At 37.7% G+C, this 18,402-nt stretch overlaps 1 protein-coding gene across 1 annotated transcript in view; it reads left to right on the top strand.

The window, feature by feature from the left end:
• FANCM (FA complementation group M) overlaps nucleotides 1-18,402 on the top strand; it is a 58,585-nt gene that overhangs the window by 11,336 nt on the left and 28,847 nt on the right. The window contains exons 5-11 of the mRNA XM_040256689.1: nucleotides 2,621-2,752; nucleotides 5,202-5,334; nucleotides 5,779-5,904; nucleotides 6,430-6,516; nucleotides 8,466-8,650; nucleotides 13,767-13,973; nucleotides 15,394-15,607. Coding sequence (XP_040112623.1) covers nucleotides 2,621-2,752; nucleotides 5,202-5,334; nucleotides 5,779-5,904; nucleotides 6,430-6,516; nucleotides 8,466-8,650; nucleotides 13,767-13,973; nucleotides 15,394-15,607 — 1,084 coding nt within the window. The remainder of the gene's footprint in view (nucleotides 1-2,620; nucleotides 2,753-5,201; nucleotides 5,335-5,778; nucleotides 5,905-6,429; nucleotides 6,517-8,465; nucleotides 8,651-13,766; nucleotides 13,974-15,393; nucleotides 15,608-18,402) is intronic.

Here is an 18,402-nt window from a genome sequence, read left to right as displayed (position 1 = left end):
AGAGACAAGCTGTCACTGCAGTGCCCTACAGATTTCTTTTTGATTTTGAATATTTTGTTTTGCAATAATTTTAGGCTTTTAGGGAATTTGCAAAAATAGTATGGAGAGTTCCAGTGGAGACATACTTTGAGACTATGCAAATATATCTTGTTTCTCAAAAATATTTTGTTCATTAACTTTAAAATATAATGATGGTTCTTGCCTATAACAGTTTCTTCTGTATTTGCCTAATCATTGTTTCTTGTTTCCCTCTTTTTTTTTTTTTTTTTTGCATTTGTTAATTTGAATGCCTGTATAATGAAGGGATGTTTCTTCTCCCCTGTTTATTTTTTCAATTCTTTATATTAATGTGGATAATTCTTATACTAATGGATAGTCATTTTCTCTTGTGGGTTAAGTGCTGTACTATCATTATTAATTTTATTGCTTAGATTGCTCCAGCTGTGGCCATTAGGAGCTCCTTTAAGATGGCTCCTGTGCCCTTTAGACTTATGCTTTTTTTTGCAAGGGGTCATCAGGGGAGGCCTGTTGTTGTTGAGTTGCTCAGTCTTGTCCGACTCTGCGACCCCGTGGACTGTAACCCACCAAGCTCCTCTATCCATGGGATTCTCCAGGCAAAAATACTGGAGTGGGTTGCCATTTCCTCCCCCACAGGGGAGGCCTAGTTCCTCACTTTCTGGCATTACAAGATGTTTTATAGTCATTTAGTAGTTGTTCTGTCCCAGCTGGGGAATCAGCCATTTCTCCAAGGAATCCTTGTCCCTTTTATGGAAGAGCTGTGTTTAAAGACCAAGACGTGGGAACTAGCTCGTTGTTACTCTGTTGTCATCACTTCTAGGCCCTCTCTGTGACCTGCTTGAATTCTTTCCTGCAGAAAAACAATCAGGAACAAATAAAAGGGTTGTTTTAATCCATGGCATTTTGAATTATTGTGTCATTCAAGAATAAGTAAACAATGTTTATCATTTAACCTTTAATACATCTTAAAGAGAAATTTTATAAAAATATGGTTTGATTTTTGTTTCTAAATCATTTGTAACAAAATTCTAAGTGTTAATAATTTAAGATGTGGCAGAGTCTTTTCTGGTAATCATCTCATAAATACTAATACATTTGGTTATGATTCAATCACTCCGTTTTTAAGAATATAAAATTATAATTTGTACAGTCACGTGTAATTTAACTTCATTGATTTTTTTAAGATTGCTTCTTTAGGCAACAGGTGTGATCAGCAAAGCTGGAAGAGAGGAGAGATTGAAATGACTAAAATATCTATATTTTAGGAAATAAAGCATAGGTACAAATTTGAATGGTTAATTACATATTGCTATAGTCCGTCTTCATCTGGAGAGCCCTTTTTACCTTCAAGCTCAGGACCTTTTATCTGCTGTTTCCTCTGCCTAGATTGCTCTGTCTTTAGAACTTCTTGTGCTAGACCTACTTCTTATTCTGCTGTCAAGTATTACCTCTTAAAAGAAGCCATCTTTGGTGGCATGAACACGGGAAGGACTGTGGAAGCCTGGCTGCCCAGCTCTCCCCTGAGAGCGTCGCTGCTGCCACCCATGCAGCAGCAAGCTGTCACTGGCCCAGCCAAGGTCACCACCTTTCTGCAGCTCAGTACCAGAGACGGCCCTGGCCCAGAGTGGTCCACCTGCAGCCAGGGGCCCTCGTGGGGAAGGGCTGCCCAGAAGAGGAAGGGTACTGGGCCAGGTCAAAAGGACCGGATCCTCTGCATCCTGGGGCCAGACACAGGGGTGAGGCGGGGGATCCCGGCAGCACGGTTGCTGCTGCTCCCAGCGCTAAGTCGCTTTGGTCATGTCCAACTCTTTGCAACCCCATGGACTGTAGCCCACCAGGCCTCTCTGTCCAGGGGATTCTCCAGGAAAGAACACTGGAGTGGGGTGCCATGCTCTCGCTGCTGCTCCCATCCGTCCCACAAAAAAATAGAAGGAAACCATCTTTGTCCACCTTATATAAAAGGAACCCCCTTCCCCACATACAGCATTGCTATGTTTTAGGTTCTTGAATACATTTGTCATAAGCAAAATTCTCCACTTTCTGTATTTCTTTATTCCTTTCTTCCCTCTATTGAATTTTAACTTTATGAAAGCAGAAATTCACTTGTCTCAGCTGCAGTATCCCCAGCATCAAGAACAATGCTTTATACATAGTAAATGCCTAATGAATATTTTTGAAAGAATGAATCAGTGAATGAAATTAAAGGTATTCAAGGCATTTTGACTTTGTCATCACTCCACAGATATTTATCAGACTTGTTCTAGGCCCTGATGATGTAATAGAAAAAAAAAAATCAGGGCCCTCCTTTCATTGTGCTTAGGTTAGGGAAAGGGGGGGAGAGTTAAGAAATAAACAGCTAAACACATATGTTCTTAAATTATAATTGAATGTAATAATTGATTCTGCTGACTCTCATATGGATATTATCTGGGGATAAATGTCAAGTACTTTAAAATTTTATCATCTCTTCTGTGTTTACTTGAAGTTTACATTTTAAGACTAGTATATAATTTAATGTATATAACTATTTTACTGTGTGAGGAAATGACTGTATTTGAAAAAGGATTTTAAAACAAAAACTAAATATCTTTGAAACTTGCAGATTTTGGAAGCATTTGCCAGTTCTTTGATTCAGAGGAATGTTTTGACGAGAAAAGATATTCCCAATCTAACAAAATACCAGATAATTCTTGCAAGAGATCAATTTAGGAAAAACCCATCTCCAAATATTGTGGTAGGTATTTTAAAATAAATTTTGATGATAGACTAAGTTCTTACTCAAAGCAAGGATGAAATGTAAATAATGATTGGTTTTTGGTGTATATTAGCTCATCAGGAATTCAGGTATGATTTACATAGTTTATAGTGAAGTGAAAGTCGCTCAGTCCTGTCTGACTCTTTACGACCTCTTGGACTATACAGTCCATGGAATTCTCCAGGCCACAATAATGGTGTAGGTAGGCTTTCCCTTCTCCAGGGTATCTTCCCAACCGAAGGATCAAACCCAGGTCTCCCACATTGCAGGTGGATTCTTTACCAGCTGAGCCACAAGGGAAGCCCCAACTTTTATACAGTTTATGGAAACACCAAAAAAATCTAGGAGGAATACAGTTTGATAATGTGAATTAAGACAAATTTACCTTATAACATTTTTTAAAGTTTATTTACTTATTGGGCTGTGTCAGGTCTTAGTTGTGGCACGTGGTATGCAGAGCACGTGGGCTCAGCAGTTGTGGCCATGGGCCTAGCTGCCCCACAACTTGTGAGATTCTAGCTCCCTGACCTGGGAGCAAACCCACTTCTGCATTCCAAGGAGGACTCCAAACCGCTGGACCACCAGGGAAGTCCCTATCTTGTAAGTTTTAAAATTGATCTTTCAGTTCACTTCTGTTCTGCAAAGTCAAAGAAGGATCATAAGAAGGTAGATCCAAACCAACCTTTAGACGTCTGGCATTCCAGTCTTAATTCTCCTTACTGAAGTCAGAGTAAACATTGCAGTAAGCTTCGTATTTTTACTCTTCTTTGGGAAAAAAATAGATGGATAGGGAACAGATCTATCAAGTTAGGTCCAAAGTCAGAAGAGATGCTCACAAGCACAAAAAGGCACTGAGTCATTCTTGGAACTGAGAGAGAATGCATGTGCAAAAGAACAGGGCAGCTGAATAAAGGTATGAAGGAGACAGCAAATGGATTTGACTGAGGTGAAGGATTGAGGAAGTCAGATATGTTGGTTACTCTAGTTTGTGACTGCCTGGGAGTAGCTTTAAATGTTACGCTAGAATTAAGGACTTTATTCTATAGTGTCTGGGGAACCATAAAGGAGGTCTGTGAAATTGCAGTGTATTATTTTAAACTTTAATAAAGCTGAGCGCCAAAGAATGATGCTTTTGAACTTGGTGTTGGAGAAGACTCTTGAAGTCCCTTGGACTGCAAGGAGATCCAACCAGTCCATTCTGAAGGAGATCAGCCCTGGGATTTCTTTGGAAGGAATGATGCTAAAGCTGAAACTCCAGTACTTTGGCCACCTCATGCTAAGAGTTGACTCATTGGAAAAGACTCTGATGCTGGGAGGGATTGGGGGTCGGAGGAGGGGACGACAGAGGATGAGATGGCTGGATGGCGTCACTGTCTCAATGGACATGAGTCTGAGTGAACTCCGGGAGTTGGTGATGGACAGGGAGGCCTGGCATGCTGGGCTTCATGGGGTCGCAAAGAGTCAGACACGACTGAGCGACTGAACTGAACTGAAGGTGTTTAAAGTTTATTCTAAGAGTTAGTTTCATTGAAATTTCAAATCATAAATCTAAACCTGTTGAACTTGATCCACTGATGATATTGTTTTATCCTTTTAGGTAATTAGGGTGCCATTTTAGAATATTTATCACTATCCTAGAAACATCTAAAATGAGTGTAACTGGTGTTAATTGCTAGTAAAAATGTAAGGTATTTAATAATATTCTTCATCTCTAATAAAGGAAAATGATTAAAATACATTCTCAGTGGTATTCTTTAAAGGTATCTTATCATATAGATATACCCACCTTTGCTCCCCTAAAAGGAATATGTACTTCCTTTTAGGTTAAAAGCACAACAATACTGGGCCAGATTTCCTGGGTGCAAATAGTGGCTCTGCTACTTACCACCTGTGTGAGCTTCTGCATCTCTAAATGGGCATGACAATAGTACCTGCCTCCTAGGTATTAAGATTGCTAAGTTTGTATAAGTAGTGTTCTTGTAACACTGTTCAGATGTTACTGTGGCATGTGTACTTGGTATTATTATGTTAGTGTTAAAGAGTTTGACTCAATATGTGTCCTGATGCCAGAAACCATTGGATAGGCCCTTATCTGTTTTATTTTCCATTGTGTCCCAAATGTCTGCCTCAGTGTTTAGCAAATAGTAGATGCTTGTTAAATTGTTTTGAAAGACCAAATGAATCTATATACTGCTAATAATTTACCTGTAAATAAAAACAGCATATGATAAATATTCACCCCTTCATTTATTCTCTTTAAAATGTAAGTTTCCTGTTGAATTAAATGAAAGGGCAGATTTTATGTAGAATACACATTGATCACAGGACATTCAATAGAACAAATAAGTTCTGCGTAGTACTTGTATCTTCATTTCTTTCTCTGGGTAAATTTGATACATGCTTTTTTTTTTTTTTTTTTTAATTTTAGGGAATGCAACAAGGTATAATTGAGGGAGAGTTTGCTATTTGTATTAGTTTATATCATGGTTATGAATTATTGCAGCAAATGGGAATGAGATCATTATATTTCTTCCTCTGTGGAATTATGGATGGAACTAAAGGTAAATTATATGGAATTATCTAAAGAAGTGATGACATATATTATTTTGGTTAATGATATGTATATTGAACAGTTTGGATTACTTCAGGGACTTTACTTGAAAAAGCAATGAAACAGTTATATAACAAATTTTTTCTTCTTGTTTTTTTTCTTTTTCCTTTTATTTTGCTTAAACATTAGACATATATTTCTTACAGTTCTGGAGACTGGGATGTCCAAGATTAAAAAACATCCCAAACCATTTGATTTTTGCTATATTACTGGAAAAAAAGAAGCCATTCATCAATGCAAATGTGAATGTGAAACTGGGAAAAGTTGCTGGTTTTCATTTTTAAATTTGAAAATGTTGCATTCATTGCTGAATTGCAATTTCTTTTAAATAAATAATGCGTTTGATTACTTTGTTATTAAATTTAACGGGAAAATATTTTCTTAATTTCTGAAGGAATGACTCGGGTGAGAAATGAACTTAGCCGAAATGTGGACTTCATGAAACTTTATGATCATCTAGACAGCATGTTTGCATATACGCGTAGTAGTTCAGCAAGTGGCGTTTCTGCTATCCAGAAAGGTCTGTTTTTTCTTTAAAAATTTTATATTGTTTCTTCTTTATCAAGGTTAATTTTAAAATTAAGCTCCATTAATCCACATGTCTATTTATACCTACTTATATTTTTGAAACCATAGACCTGTTAAACATAGAAGATTTTATTATTCAACTTAGGATAATATATATTCAAGTAGTTCATGAACTGTAAACATACAATAGAAGTTAATAGGAGTTGTTACTGGTGGTGAAAATTTTCAGAACTACCAACTACTGATTGTAGCTTAAATAAATATGAGCTTTTGCCTTCTGCTTTGCTGCTTATTCCTATTTGGATTATTTCTCAGAATGAAATTTTCATAACAATTCAAAGTTTATTTTACAATAAGGTTTGTGTGCTCTCCAGATGCCAGTTACTATTTAAATAAATTTTAAAAAAAGAGTTTTAACAAATCCATTTTGAAAAGGATAATTAAAATACATGAATGTAATGTAATATGGAAAAAATACAGAAAAGTTTTTTGTTTGTTGTTTTTTTTCTACCCCCAGGAGGTAAAGATAAAAAGTTCTGCTATAGTCATCCCAAATTAAAGAAATTAGAAGAAGTTGTAGTTGAACACTTCAAGTCATGGAATGGTAGGTTGTATTTAATATCCTCAAGGCAAGGCAAAGTCATGAAAAAGCTAAAACTCTGATTTGTTAGTTTTTGCTAACATTTCTTATGGAGAAGATGAGCTTTTAATGATTCTGGATTATGAATGTAAAAGAAACTTAGAAATTTTGGCAGCATACGGGCCAGGGAGATGGTGGAAATGTTAACAATAGGGTATTATGTGAAAAGGAAAAGTCAGCCTAAGACAGTATAAGGGAAGCAGATAGTAAAAACTATATATAATAATTAGTTCAGTTCATTTCAGTTTGGTCGCTCAGTCATATCCGACTCTTTGTGACCCCATGGACCGCAGTATGCCAGGCCTCCCTGTCCATCACCAACTCCCGGACTCTACTCAAACTCAGGTCCATTGAGTCGGTGATGCCATCCAACTATCTCATCCTCTGTCGTCCCCTTCTCCTCCTGCCTTCAATCTTTCCCAGCCTCAGGATCTTTTCAAATGAGTCAGTTCTTCACATCAGGTGGCCAAAGTATTGGAGTTTCAGCTTCAGCATCTGTCCTTGCAATGAACACCCAGGGCTGATCTCCTTTAGGACGGACTGGTTGGATCTCCTTGCAGTCCAAGGGACTTAAAAGAGTCTTTTCCAACACTACAGTTCAAAAGCATCAATTCTTCAGCACTCAGCAACTTTATAGTCCAACTTTCACATCCATACATGACTGGAAAAACCATGGCTTTGACAAGACAAGACCTTTGTTGGCAAAGGAATGTCTCTGCTTTTTAATATGCTGTCTAGGTTGGTCATAACTGTCCTTCCAAGGAGTAAACGTCTTTTAATTTCATGGCTGCAGTCACCATCTGCAGTGATTTTGGAGCTCAAAAAAATAAAGTCTGTCACTGTTTCTGGAATTTTCCTGGAATAATTTTCCTTACAAAAGCACCTGCTTCTTTTTCCTTATGTATCAAATATTAGCTTTATGTGTATTAAGTCATTTAATTCATGAAGATTAAATGTTAATATATAAAATGCATAGTGGAGTCCCTGGCACACACATGGTTAATGTAATATGAATTGTGTTTCAGAAGGATTGTCAGAGTCCCATGCAAGGTTAAAAAACAAAAGCAAACAAAAAACAAAAGCCCCCCCAACCCAGCTTGCAATTAGTAACTAGTTGTTATACTCAAGTCTGCATACCTTATATTTACTATTGATTTCATCATCACCTCAAATCCATTTTAAAGTGAAGTTGCTCAGTCATGTCCGACTCTTTGCGGCCCACGGACTGTAGCCCACCAGGCTCCTCCATCCATGGGATTTTCCAGGCAAGAGTGCTGGAGTGAGTTGCCATTTCCTTCTCCAATCCATTTTAGATATGAAGAAACTAAAGCTTAAAGAGATTAAATGAAAGAGATTAAATCACTGCCATGGTCACACATTGCCCAGAGGCTAAGTGATCATGTTATTCGTGCATCCTCCTCCTCCCAAGCACAGAGACAGTGGGAGCAGCTTTGTGACTGCATGTAGGGTGTATTCTGCAGTTTTCCTTAGAGAATTTGAAAGTATCAGTAATTCAGGGACAGAGTACCATGACCTGGGTTAAGACAGTGCCTACTGCACAGAAAGGAAAGGGAAGTTTTAGAGAGTCAATGGACGCTCTGTAGACCTGTGCTTCTGGTTTAGAAGGTAACGAGGCATAAGAAGCATCATGCATAAATTGAAGGACTGATCACAAGGTAACTTTTATTTGATTTGTTTTACCATAGCCAGTGAGAGATAAGGAGCCAGTTTATTAAGATGACTAGAAAAGGTAGAAGGAAAACCGGCAAAGGTTTAAGATGCTTTAAATTACTTTTTTGAAAGAACTGTTACAACTGTAACTCACTGGTATATAGTTACAGGTTTGCTTGCCTTTTGAATTATCTAAATGCTTTTTATTTAAGTTGTAATTAAAGTATTTTTTGATTATACAGCTCGAAAGACATCTGATAAGAAATGTGACGAGACCAGAGTTATGATCTTCTCTTCATTTCGAGATAGTGTTCAAGAAATTGCAGAAATGCTTTTATCACATCAGCCAATTATTAGAGTAATGACTTTTGTTGGCCATGCCTCAGGAAAAAGCATGAAGGGTTTTACCCAAAAGGAGCAACTGGAGGTAATTATTTTTTGAGTTGATGAATATAAAAATAAAATTGATTTGCTTTGTACTTATGCCATTTTATTTTGTTTGCTAAGTTATAGCTTAAAGATAATTTTATAGTAAATATATAAATAAACCTAGGCATATTTTGGCATTGCCTTTCTTTGGGATTGGAGTGAAAACTGACCTTTTCTAGTCCTGTGGCCACTGCTGAGTTTTCCAAATTTGCTGGCAAATTGAGGGCAACATTTTCACAGCATCATCTTTTAGGATTTGAAATAGCTCAACTGGAATTCCATCACCTCCACTAGCTTTGTTCGTAGTGATGCTTCCTAAGGCCCACTTGACTTCGCATTCCAGGATGTCTGGCTCTAGGTGAGTGATCATAGCATCAAGATTATCTGGGTCATGAAGATCTTTTTTGTACAGTTCTTCTGTGTATTCTTGCCACCTCTTCTTAATATCTTCTGCTTATGTTAGGTCCATACCATTTCTGTCCTTTATCAAGCCCATCTATGCATGAAATGTCCCCTTGGTATCTCTAATTTTCTTGAAGAGATCTCTAGTCTTTCCCTTGCTATTGTTTTCCTCTGTTTCTTTGCATTGATCACTGAGGAAGCCTTTCTTATCTCTCTATGTTGTTCTTTGGAACTCTGCATTCAAATGGGTATATCTTTCCTTTTCTCCTTTGCCTTCTGCTTCTCTTCTTTTCACAGCTATTTGTAAGGCCTCCTTAGACAACCATTTTGCCTTTTTGCATTTTTTTTTGGGGGGGGGGATGGTCTTGACCCCTGCCTCCTGTACAGTGTAACAAACCTCTGTCCATAGTCTTCAGGCACTCTATCAGATCTAGTCCCTTAAATCTATTTTTCACTTCCACTAAATAATCATAAGGGATTTGATTTAGGTCATACCTGAATGGTCTAGTGGTTGCCCCTACTGTCTTCAATTTAAGTCTGAATTTGGCAATAAGGAGTTCATAATCTGAGCCACAGTCAGCTCCTGGTCTTGTTTTCGCTGACTATATAGAGCTTCTCCACTTTTGGCTGGAAAGAATATAATCAGTCTGATTTGGGTGTTGACCATCTGGTGATGTCCATGTGTAGAGCCTTCTCTTGTGTTGTTGGAAGAAGGTGTTTGCTCTGACCAATATGTTCTCTTGGCAAAACTCTATTAGACCTTGCCCTGCTTCATTCTGTACTCCAAGGCCAAATTTGCCTATTACTCCAGGTATTTCTTGACTCTCTACTTTTGCATTCCAGTCCCCTATAATGAAAAGGACATCTTACATGCTAGCAAAGTAATGCTCAAAATTCTCCAAGCCAGGCTTCAACAGTACATGAACCATGAACTTCCAGATGTTCAGACTGGATTTAGAAAAGGCAGAGGAACCAGAGATCAAATTGCCAGCATCCACTGGATCATGGAAAAAGCAAGAGAATTCCAGAAAAACATCTGCTTTATTGACTATGCCAAAGCCTTTGACTGTGTGGATCACAATAAACTGCAGAAAATTCTGAAAGAGATGGGAATACCAGACCACCTGACCTGCCCCCTGAGAAATCTGTATGCAGGTCAGGAAGCAGCAGTTGGAATTGGACATGGAACAACAGACTGGTTCCAAATCAGGAAAGGAATACATCAAGGCTGTATATTATCACCCTGTTTATTTAACTTATATGCAGAGTACATCATAAGAAACACTGAGCTGGATGAAGAACCAGCTGGAATCAAGATTGCCAGGAGAAATATCAATAACCTCAGATATGCAGATGACACCACCCTTAGGGCAGAAAGCGAAGAACTAAAGAGCCTGTTGATGAAAGTGAAAGAGGAAAGTGAAAAAGTTGGCTTAAAGCTCAACATTCAGAAAACTAAGATCATGGCATCTGGTCCCATCACTTTATGGCAAATAGATGGGGAAACAGTGGAAGCAGTGACAGACTTTATTTTTTTGGGCTCCAAAATCACTGCAGATGGTGACTGCAGCCATGAAATTAAAAGACGCTTGCTCCTTGGAAGAAAAGTTATGACCAACCTAGACAGCATATTAAAAAGCAGAGATATAACTTTGCCAACAAAGGTCTGGTTTTTCCAGTAGTCATGTGTGGATGTGAGATTTGGACTATAAAGAAACCTGAGTGCCGAAAAATTGATGCTTTTGAGCTGTAGTGTTGGAGAAGACTCTTGAGAGTCCCTTGAACTGCAAGGAGATCCAACCAGTCCATCCTAAAGAAAATCAGTCCTGAATATTCATTGGAAGGACTAATGCTGAAGCTGAAACTCCAGTCCTTTGGCCACCTGATGCAAAGAGCTGACTCATTTGAAAAGAGCTTGATGCTGGGAAATATTGAAGGTGGGAGGAGAAGGGGATGACCAAGGATGAGATGGTTGTATGGTATCATCAACTCAATGGACATGAGTTTGAGCAAGCTCCGGGAGTTGGTGATGGACTGGGAGGTCTGGTGTGCTGCAGTCCGTGGGGTCGCAAAGAGTTGGACACAACTGAGCAACTGAACTGAATGGAGGCATGTTTTGAAAGACAAAAAAAAAAGTATTTTTTTTTTTAATTTTGAATATTTTTAAGCACATTTGAGAAGAAAGGCTCTGGAATCACACTATATAGGTTGGAGTCCTGGCTCTTCCATTGTTAAGTTTTTTTACTTACTGTGCCTCAGTTTCATTATCTGTAAACACACTCCATTGACCTATTGTAAACATTAAATGAAATCATACCACAGAGCCTTCAATAAATGTTTACTATTTATTTATTTTAGTTATTTATTCCAAACAAATAATGATTGTATCACTTTTTTCTATTATTTAAAAATCTTCAAAATGTGGTCAGAGAAAAGAAACCATGGTGATAAACGGTTAATTTATTTTCAAAGATTCTTTCTTGAATCTGTCAACATGAAAAGATGAGGACTCCGACTGTTTCCATACTTCTTATACCAGTCTCCACTGCCCTCAAAACATTCCAGAGCCTTTCTGCTCAAATGTGCTTAAAAACATTTCAAGTAAACAAGTGATAAAGTCACAGAGGCAGTGGGGCGCCAGATTCTTTAGGATCTTGCAGGTCATCTCTATTTTAATGACGGGATTTTTCTTTAAGTGAGATGAGCAGAAGCCCTTGGAGAATTTAGAGCAAGGAGGGTCATTGCCTGACTAATACTTTAAAAGAATCACACTGGCTGCTGTCTTCAGAATAAACTAGGGGCTAAGGGTGGAAATAGAAAGACCAATTGGAAGAATTATTACAATAATTCAAACTAAAGATAATAGTGGCTTGGACTACGAGGAAGTAGGGAAGTTTGCGATAAATGATTGGATTATGGATATATTTTGAAGGTCAAGTTGACAGGACTTACTGACAAATTTAGAGTGGGATCTGAGATGAAGGAGTTGACTTTGACTTTTCCATTAACTCATTGTCATGCTAATGTAGTTCCCATAACTTGATCAGGGAATCCTGGTGAAGAAAAGAAAAATAATGTTCCCTCTACCCTTCTGAGTTCTTAGCTGCAACCTCTGTAATAAAAGACAGATTTACAAGAGAAAAACAAACTGAAGCTTATTAACAAATGTATGCTGGGCTTCCTTGGTGGCTGAGTGGTAAAGATCCACCTGCCCAATGCAAGAGACATGGGTTCAATCCCTGGTCTGGGAAAATCCCACATGCCATAGTGCAACTAAGCCCAGGAGTCACAACTTTTGAGTCTGTGCTCTAGAGCCAGGGAGTCCTAACTAGTGAAACTCGTGCACCATAGAGCTTGTGCTCCTCAACAAGAGAGGCTGCCACAAGGAGAAACTCGAGTTCCACAACTGGAGGGTAGCCCCTGCTCACCTCATCTAGAGAAAAGCCTGAGCACAGCTGAGAAGCAATATAAATTAAAAACAAACAAACATGTATACTTCATGTACGCGTGGGAAAATACCGAGGGAAAAATGAGTAACTCCCTGAAGTGGCTTAGAATTCATAGTTAAATAGCATCTTCTGGGGGAAGAGGAGTGGCGGGCACAAAGGAGAGTAAATGATTTTCAGAGAAGATGAATGGGGTCTTAAAGGATGGGAAGTGTGAGTGATAGATTGGGATGAAGTTTGTTTGGATATGGCATGGACTTTCAGTCTCTTGCTGAGTTAGTTTTCCCTAGTTGATTAAATTCCTGGGGAAGGGATTTATGACAGTTGAGTTCCTTCTGGAGGATCTGCTTTTAGGCAGATAAGTGGCCAGAGAAACCGCACTTGCTTTTTTTTTTGAGTGCTTTTAGCTCAAAGTAATCAGTATACCAAAAGCAGCATAGGCTGGGGCAGCATGATCTAAACTCCTATAGTCATATTTGGGCTGCCGTATTCTGCTACCCTTCACTGGAATAGCAGTGTAAAAAATAAACTATGAATTGTACTTTTAACTAAAATTTTTGTTGCTGAAGTATAGTTGATTTATACAATGTTGTATTAATTACTGCTGTACAGCAAGGTGATTCAGTTACACATATGCAAGCATTCTTTTTTTAAATATTGTTTTCCATGATGGCTTATCACAGGATATTGAATATAGTTCTCTGTGCTCTACAGTGGGAACTTGTTGTTTGTCCATTCTATATACAGAAGTTTACATCTGCTAACCCCAACCCCTGACTGGATCCCTACCCCAGCCCCCTCCCCCTTGACAGCCACCAGTCCATTCTCTATGGCTGTTATTCCACTTCTGTTTAAAAGATGAATGCTAGAAGTAATCAAACATAGTTTAATTATTAAACTTACTATAATTCTAAAATTGACTGACAATAGGATATGATAAATAGCAGTGAGAGCTCTGGGGCCATTTACATGCTCTACCTCCTTTTTAGTGATGTTAAAAATATCTGTGCTTTCTCACTCATGTGTAGATGGTTAGAAGAACCTTTTGGAATCATAGCCATCATTAAAGCAAAGGAATTGGGGCTGTGCTTTGCACTGTACCACTGTGTCTCTCGGTTTATATTGCCGTTTTGCCACTTCTTTTCCTATTTGGTAGTATTTTGGGTGCTGATTTTTAAGCTGATTTCAGGGGCAGATGGAAAAAGTTTGCTTTGATTTGCAATTCTCTTCTAGTTGCATCTAATTATTTTTAAATTTTAATTTTAGGTAGTGAAACAATTTCGTAGTGGTGGTTACAATACGTTGGTGTCTACTTGCGTTGGTGAAGAAGGTTTGGATATCGGAGAGGTTGACCTTATAATATGTTTTGATGCCCAGAAGAGCCCAATTCGTCTTATACAGCGAATGGGTAGAACTGGCCGCCGACGTCAGGGCAGGATTGTTGTTATCCTTGCTGAAGGACGAGAGGAACGCGTAAGTAGACTTGTAGAAGCATAATCTGACAGTTGAAATTTGAGAAACGGAACCTAAAGACAAGTATCAATCTGTTCACATTCAAAGTTCAAACAATCTGTAGGTAATTGTGATTGATTTTTGTTTCCCTTTGTATTAGATACTACCTATTCTTTTCTTGTAGTTAGGAAAATTTTTGACTAGACTCAGCTTCATAACTTTTATCCATATAAAGAATAGATACAAAAATCAAGTGTTACCTTGTCTGACTATTTCCCTGTGCTTTTAAGGCTTGGGTTTTTTTGCGTTTAGTTGTTTTATTAATAACTACAGTGAGCAGAGAATATTTTTTACATTTTAAAGAGTTGCCTAAATCAGTCAACTAACCCACCAGCCAACCAAGAATATGCGCCGGGGGTAATATGTAGCTAGCAAAGCCTAAAATATTTACCTTCTGACCCTTTGTGGAAGTTTACTAATGTCTATTCTAAGTGATAAGGCATTGAGTGATATTCATAAATCTTGGGTGACAGGCCTTCATAAATATGATGTACATAATATTATTCTGTATATGTACAGTAAAGTGTTAATAACTTTTATAACTGAGTGGAACTATTTCTGTGGCCAAGTGAATATTTTTTAAATAGTTTTACATTAAGGAATTTTCATTAATGACGATAGTTTTAAACAATTGATTTGAAGTGTTTCAGAAACCCTATGAAAATCATCCTGAAAAATTAATTTCTTTTTCCACCAATACTTTTTATGTTATTATAGCATATTCTTATGTAACATCCAATTTATGAAATAATTGTAATAAATGAAATGTCTGGCAGCTTTTAAAAGTCTGTGTATTGTCACTGAGTGGAATTGGGTCCTAACTAATTGTATTACCTTAGGCAACTCACTTAACCTCTATTTAAGTGTTAATTTTCTTATCTGTTAAAAAGTCATAATGGACCACATTTCATGAGTACCTACTTTGTGCTGGACACTTGCAAATGTTTCAAATGCATTGTTTTACTTAAATAATGTCAAAAACGCTGTCAGGGCAGTACTAGGGATTTTCTTGTATACAGTAAAAAAAATTGACACGTAGAGAGATGAAGTAACAAGCTGAAATTAAAAAATAGTATTTTTTTAAGGCAGCTTATACTTATATATAAATATTAACCTTATTCAAAAACAGCAAGATCCTGAATAAAAGACAGACTTTGTTGGTACAATATAGTTACTAAAGTAAGAATAAATCTTGAAATGATTTTCATTAAGACTTAAATAGGCTTCAAATTTAAGACAACATATATTCTGTTCCTCAAGTATTTAAGTGGATCAGAGTTTAATTTGCTGTTTAGAATAAACTCAGGGTGATATAATAACTACTTGTTATGGCTAGGTGATTATATAGAAATAAAATGATTTTGCATTTTTTTTTTGGCAGACTTATAATCAAAGTCAGTGCAACAAAAGAAGTATTTATAAAGCTATTTCAGGTAATAGGCAGGTCCTTCATTTTTACCAAGGAAGTCCACGAATGGTTCCTGATGGAGTCAACCCACAATTACATAAGATGTTCATTACACATGGTGCCTATGAACCAGAGAAGCCTTCTCGGAACTTGCAGCGAAAGTCATCTATCTTTTCCTATAGGAGTGGTAAATACAGTTTTTTGAATTTGAGACACTTGTTTTTCTGTTATTTGTTAGCAGGTCATTTATTGATCTATGAGAAAATCAACATACATTCTAGTATGTTATAGGTGTTCACTTTGAGAAGGATAGAAGAGAGATGATTAACGTGGCAAAGGGAACAAGGTACTGGCAATACAGAATGAAAGAAGCTCAGTGTTGGGAAAACTAAAAATTATAAGCCCAGAGAATCCGCTTTACAAAATGTAGAAAAGAAGAAAACAGTTTTATTATTGAATAAGCATTAAGCCATATTACAATATGCATTGTGAGCAATCCACCAAGTTAAGAGAAAGAAAGAAATTCTAGCCTATTCATTTAAACAGTATTAATCCTTTACATCATGTTCTTAAGATTATAACAGTGACTTGTCTTCTTATAAGAGGACAGCACTATTTGCTGTATGCTCTTTCATTGTTGTTGTTGTTTTAGTTGTTAAGTCATGTCTGACTCTTGCGACCCCATGGACTGTAGCCTCTGCAGGCTCCTCTGGGATTTCCAGGGCAAGAATACTGGAGTAGATTGCCTTTTCTTTCTCCAGGGGGGTCTTCCTGACCCAGGACTCGAATCTGCGTCTCCTGCATTGACAGGCACATTCTTACCACAGAGCCACCTGGGAAGCCCATGCTCTTTCACAGTTAATTCCTAATTCACCCAGTAATTGAGGTAACCATTTGTGTTAGCTAGTTGCCTTTATCCTCATCCTCCCTGATAGCTCAAACAGCAAGGAATATGCCTGCAATATAGGAGACCCAGGTTCAATCCCTGGGTTGGGAAGATCCCCTGGAGAAGGGAATGGCTACCCACTCCAGTATTTTTGCCTGGAGAATTCCATGGACAGAAGAGTCTGGCAAGGTGCAGTCTATGGGGTCACAAACCATAGGTCACAAATCATAGTCTATGGATCACAAACACAACTGAGCACCTAACACTTATCCAAAGAAATAATAAAACTTCTGTCTCTATGACAAGCAGATAGGGAGAGCACAGAGAAAAGTGCCAAGGCTAAACTCCCCAGCTGTCTGGGAGATAGGGACACTATCTTCCTTGATGTTTACATTTCAAAGAGATGTCTCCTAGGTCCTTAAGAAAATCATTTCTGGTTGAAAAACTGGCTAGAGACTTGCTTTGCCTTTACAAAGATTTGCATGCATATCAGAGAGTTAAATAAAGGATTCAGGAATATTAATAAGTATCTGTGGAATTGCTTTCAGAGAAGCAGGGGGAATTTCTGCAAAGGAGAATTTTTTTTTTTTTTTTAATTTACTGTTACACCAGATAGTGGTGAAATTAGACTAAGCTGGTGATACTGAGCCAGTGAGGAACAAATATTAATACTTTGGTGCCAGGGAGCATAGTAAGGAGAGGGCTAGCTTAAGAACTGCAGAGATTTTGGTGATATCAAGACAATATCTTGAAATATTAAAGAATCATAAAATACATTCTAAACTTTGGAAGAAACCTCAGGAATCATCTGGTCCAGTTACCTACCAAGATAGGGAAGTTTTCTATAGCACTCCTGTTAAGTGTGTGTCTGTGAGTATTCAATCTCTAGGTTGTGTCCAACTCTTTGAGACCCCGTGGACTGTAGCCCACCAAGCTCCTCTATCCACGGGATTTCCCAGACAAAAATACTGGAGTGGGTTGCTATTTCCCTCTCCATGTCAAATGTATATCAAGCCTCAGCTTGAACATCTCTGTTAATGGAAATTGTATTCTTTTATGAGAGTTCGTTCCATTGTTGATAATACATATAAAAGGAGTTCTTTTGTTAAGAAAAAAAATCTGTCTTTGTATCTTTTTCTCGTTGATTTAATTTTGGCTTTGTCAACTGAAAAAAATGCACAACATAAAAGTTGAGAATTATGTTTTATTCAGGGTACTTCTGAGGACTATAGCACAGGAAGGAAGCCCCTCAGATAGCTCTGAGGGACTGTTCCAAAGAGGCAAGTGGGGAGCCAGGATACATAGGAGTTTTTGCTGAGAAAAAACCCAGTCACTAAACATCAAAAGATTACTGCTAATCCCAGAAAACTAGACCTCTCAGGTTAATGATTTTAGTGTTTTTTTATGTATGGGAAGATGCAAGAGTTTCAGCTCACTGAAATTATTCCTTTGATATACATCTTAACTACCTAGGGCCAGTATTCTGTTTTTCTCCATTCTGAAACCCTCTTAGGGGCAGCTGCAGTGGCTGATGGCCCATCGCCCCAACAACATCCTTTATTTATTGAAATGGCAGGTGACTTTATTTGCCCACAGCTTCTAGACACAAAAATGAATTTGATCTTTGAGATACCTAGGTGGCAGTTTCTTTATATATTTGAAGACAGTACCTCTCAAGTTTGTTCAACTGACTTTTCCACTGGTTTTTGTTACTGTGAAGTTTCAGAATTCTTCCCCGTCCTGGACATCTTCTTTGGACTTAGTTAAATTTGTTAATGTTCTTTCCTTTAACTCAGAGCCATTAATCAGTGTTTTGTGGATATGCCTGTTAAACCTAATGAAATTCACTTAATAGAAATATACCTATCATTTTACAAGATTTTGCCAAATTATGGTTAAAATGAAAAGATAGTATATATTTGAATTCTCTTGAATAATTAAACTAATAGTATGATCAAAACTTGGTTAGATTGGTGTACATTTTTCTTCAGTTCAGTTCAGTCGCTCAGTCGTGTCTGACTCTGCGACCCCATGATTTGCAGCATGCTCAAACTCACATCCATAGAGTCAGTGATGCCATCCAGCCATCTCATCCT

The sequence above is a fragment of the Oryx dammah genome, unplaced genomic scaffold, assembly GCF_014754425.2.
Source record: "Oryx dammah isolate SB20612 unplaced genomic scaffold, SCBI_Odam_1.1 HiC_scaffold_16, whole genome shotgun sequence".
NCBI lineage: Eukaryota > Metazoa > Chordata > Mammalia > Artiodactyla > Bovidae > Oryx > Oryx dammah.
The sequence above is the reverse complement of the archived record's forward strand: the minus strand, read 5'-3'. Positions and strand labels throughout refer to the sequence as shown.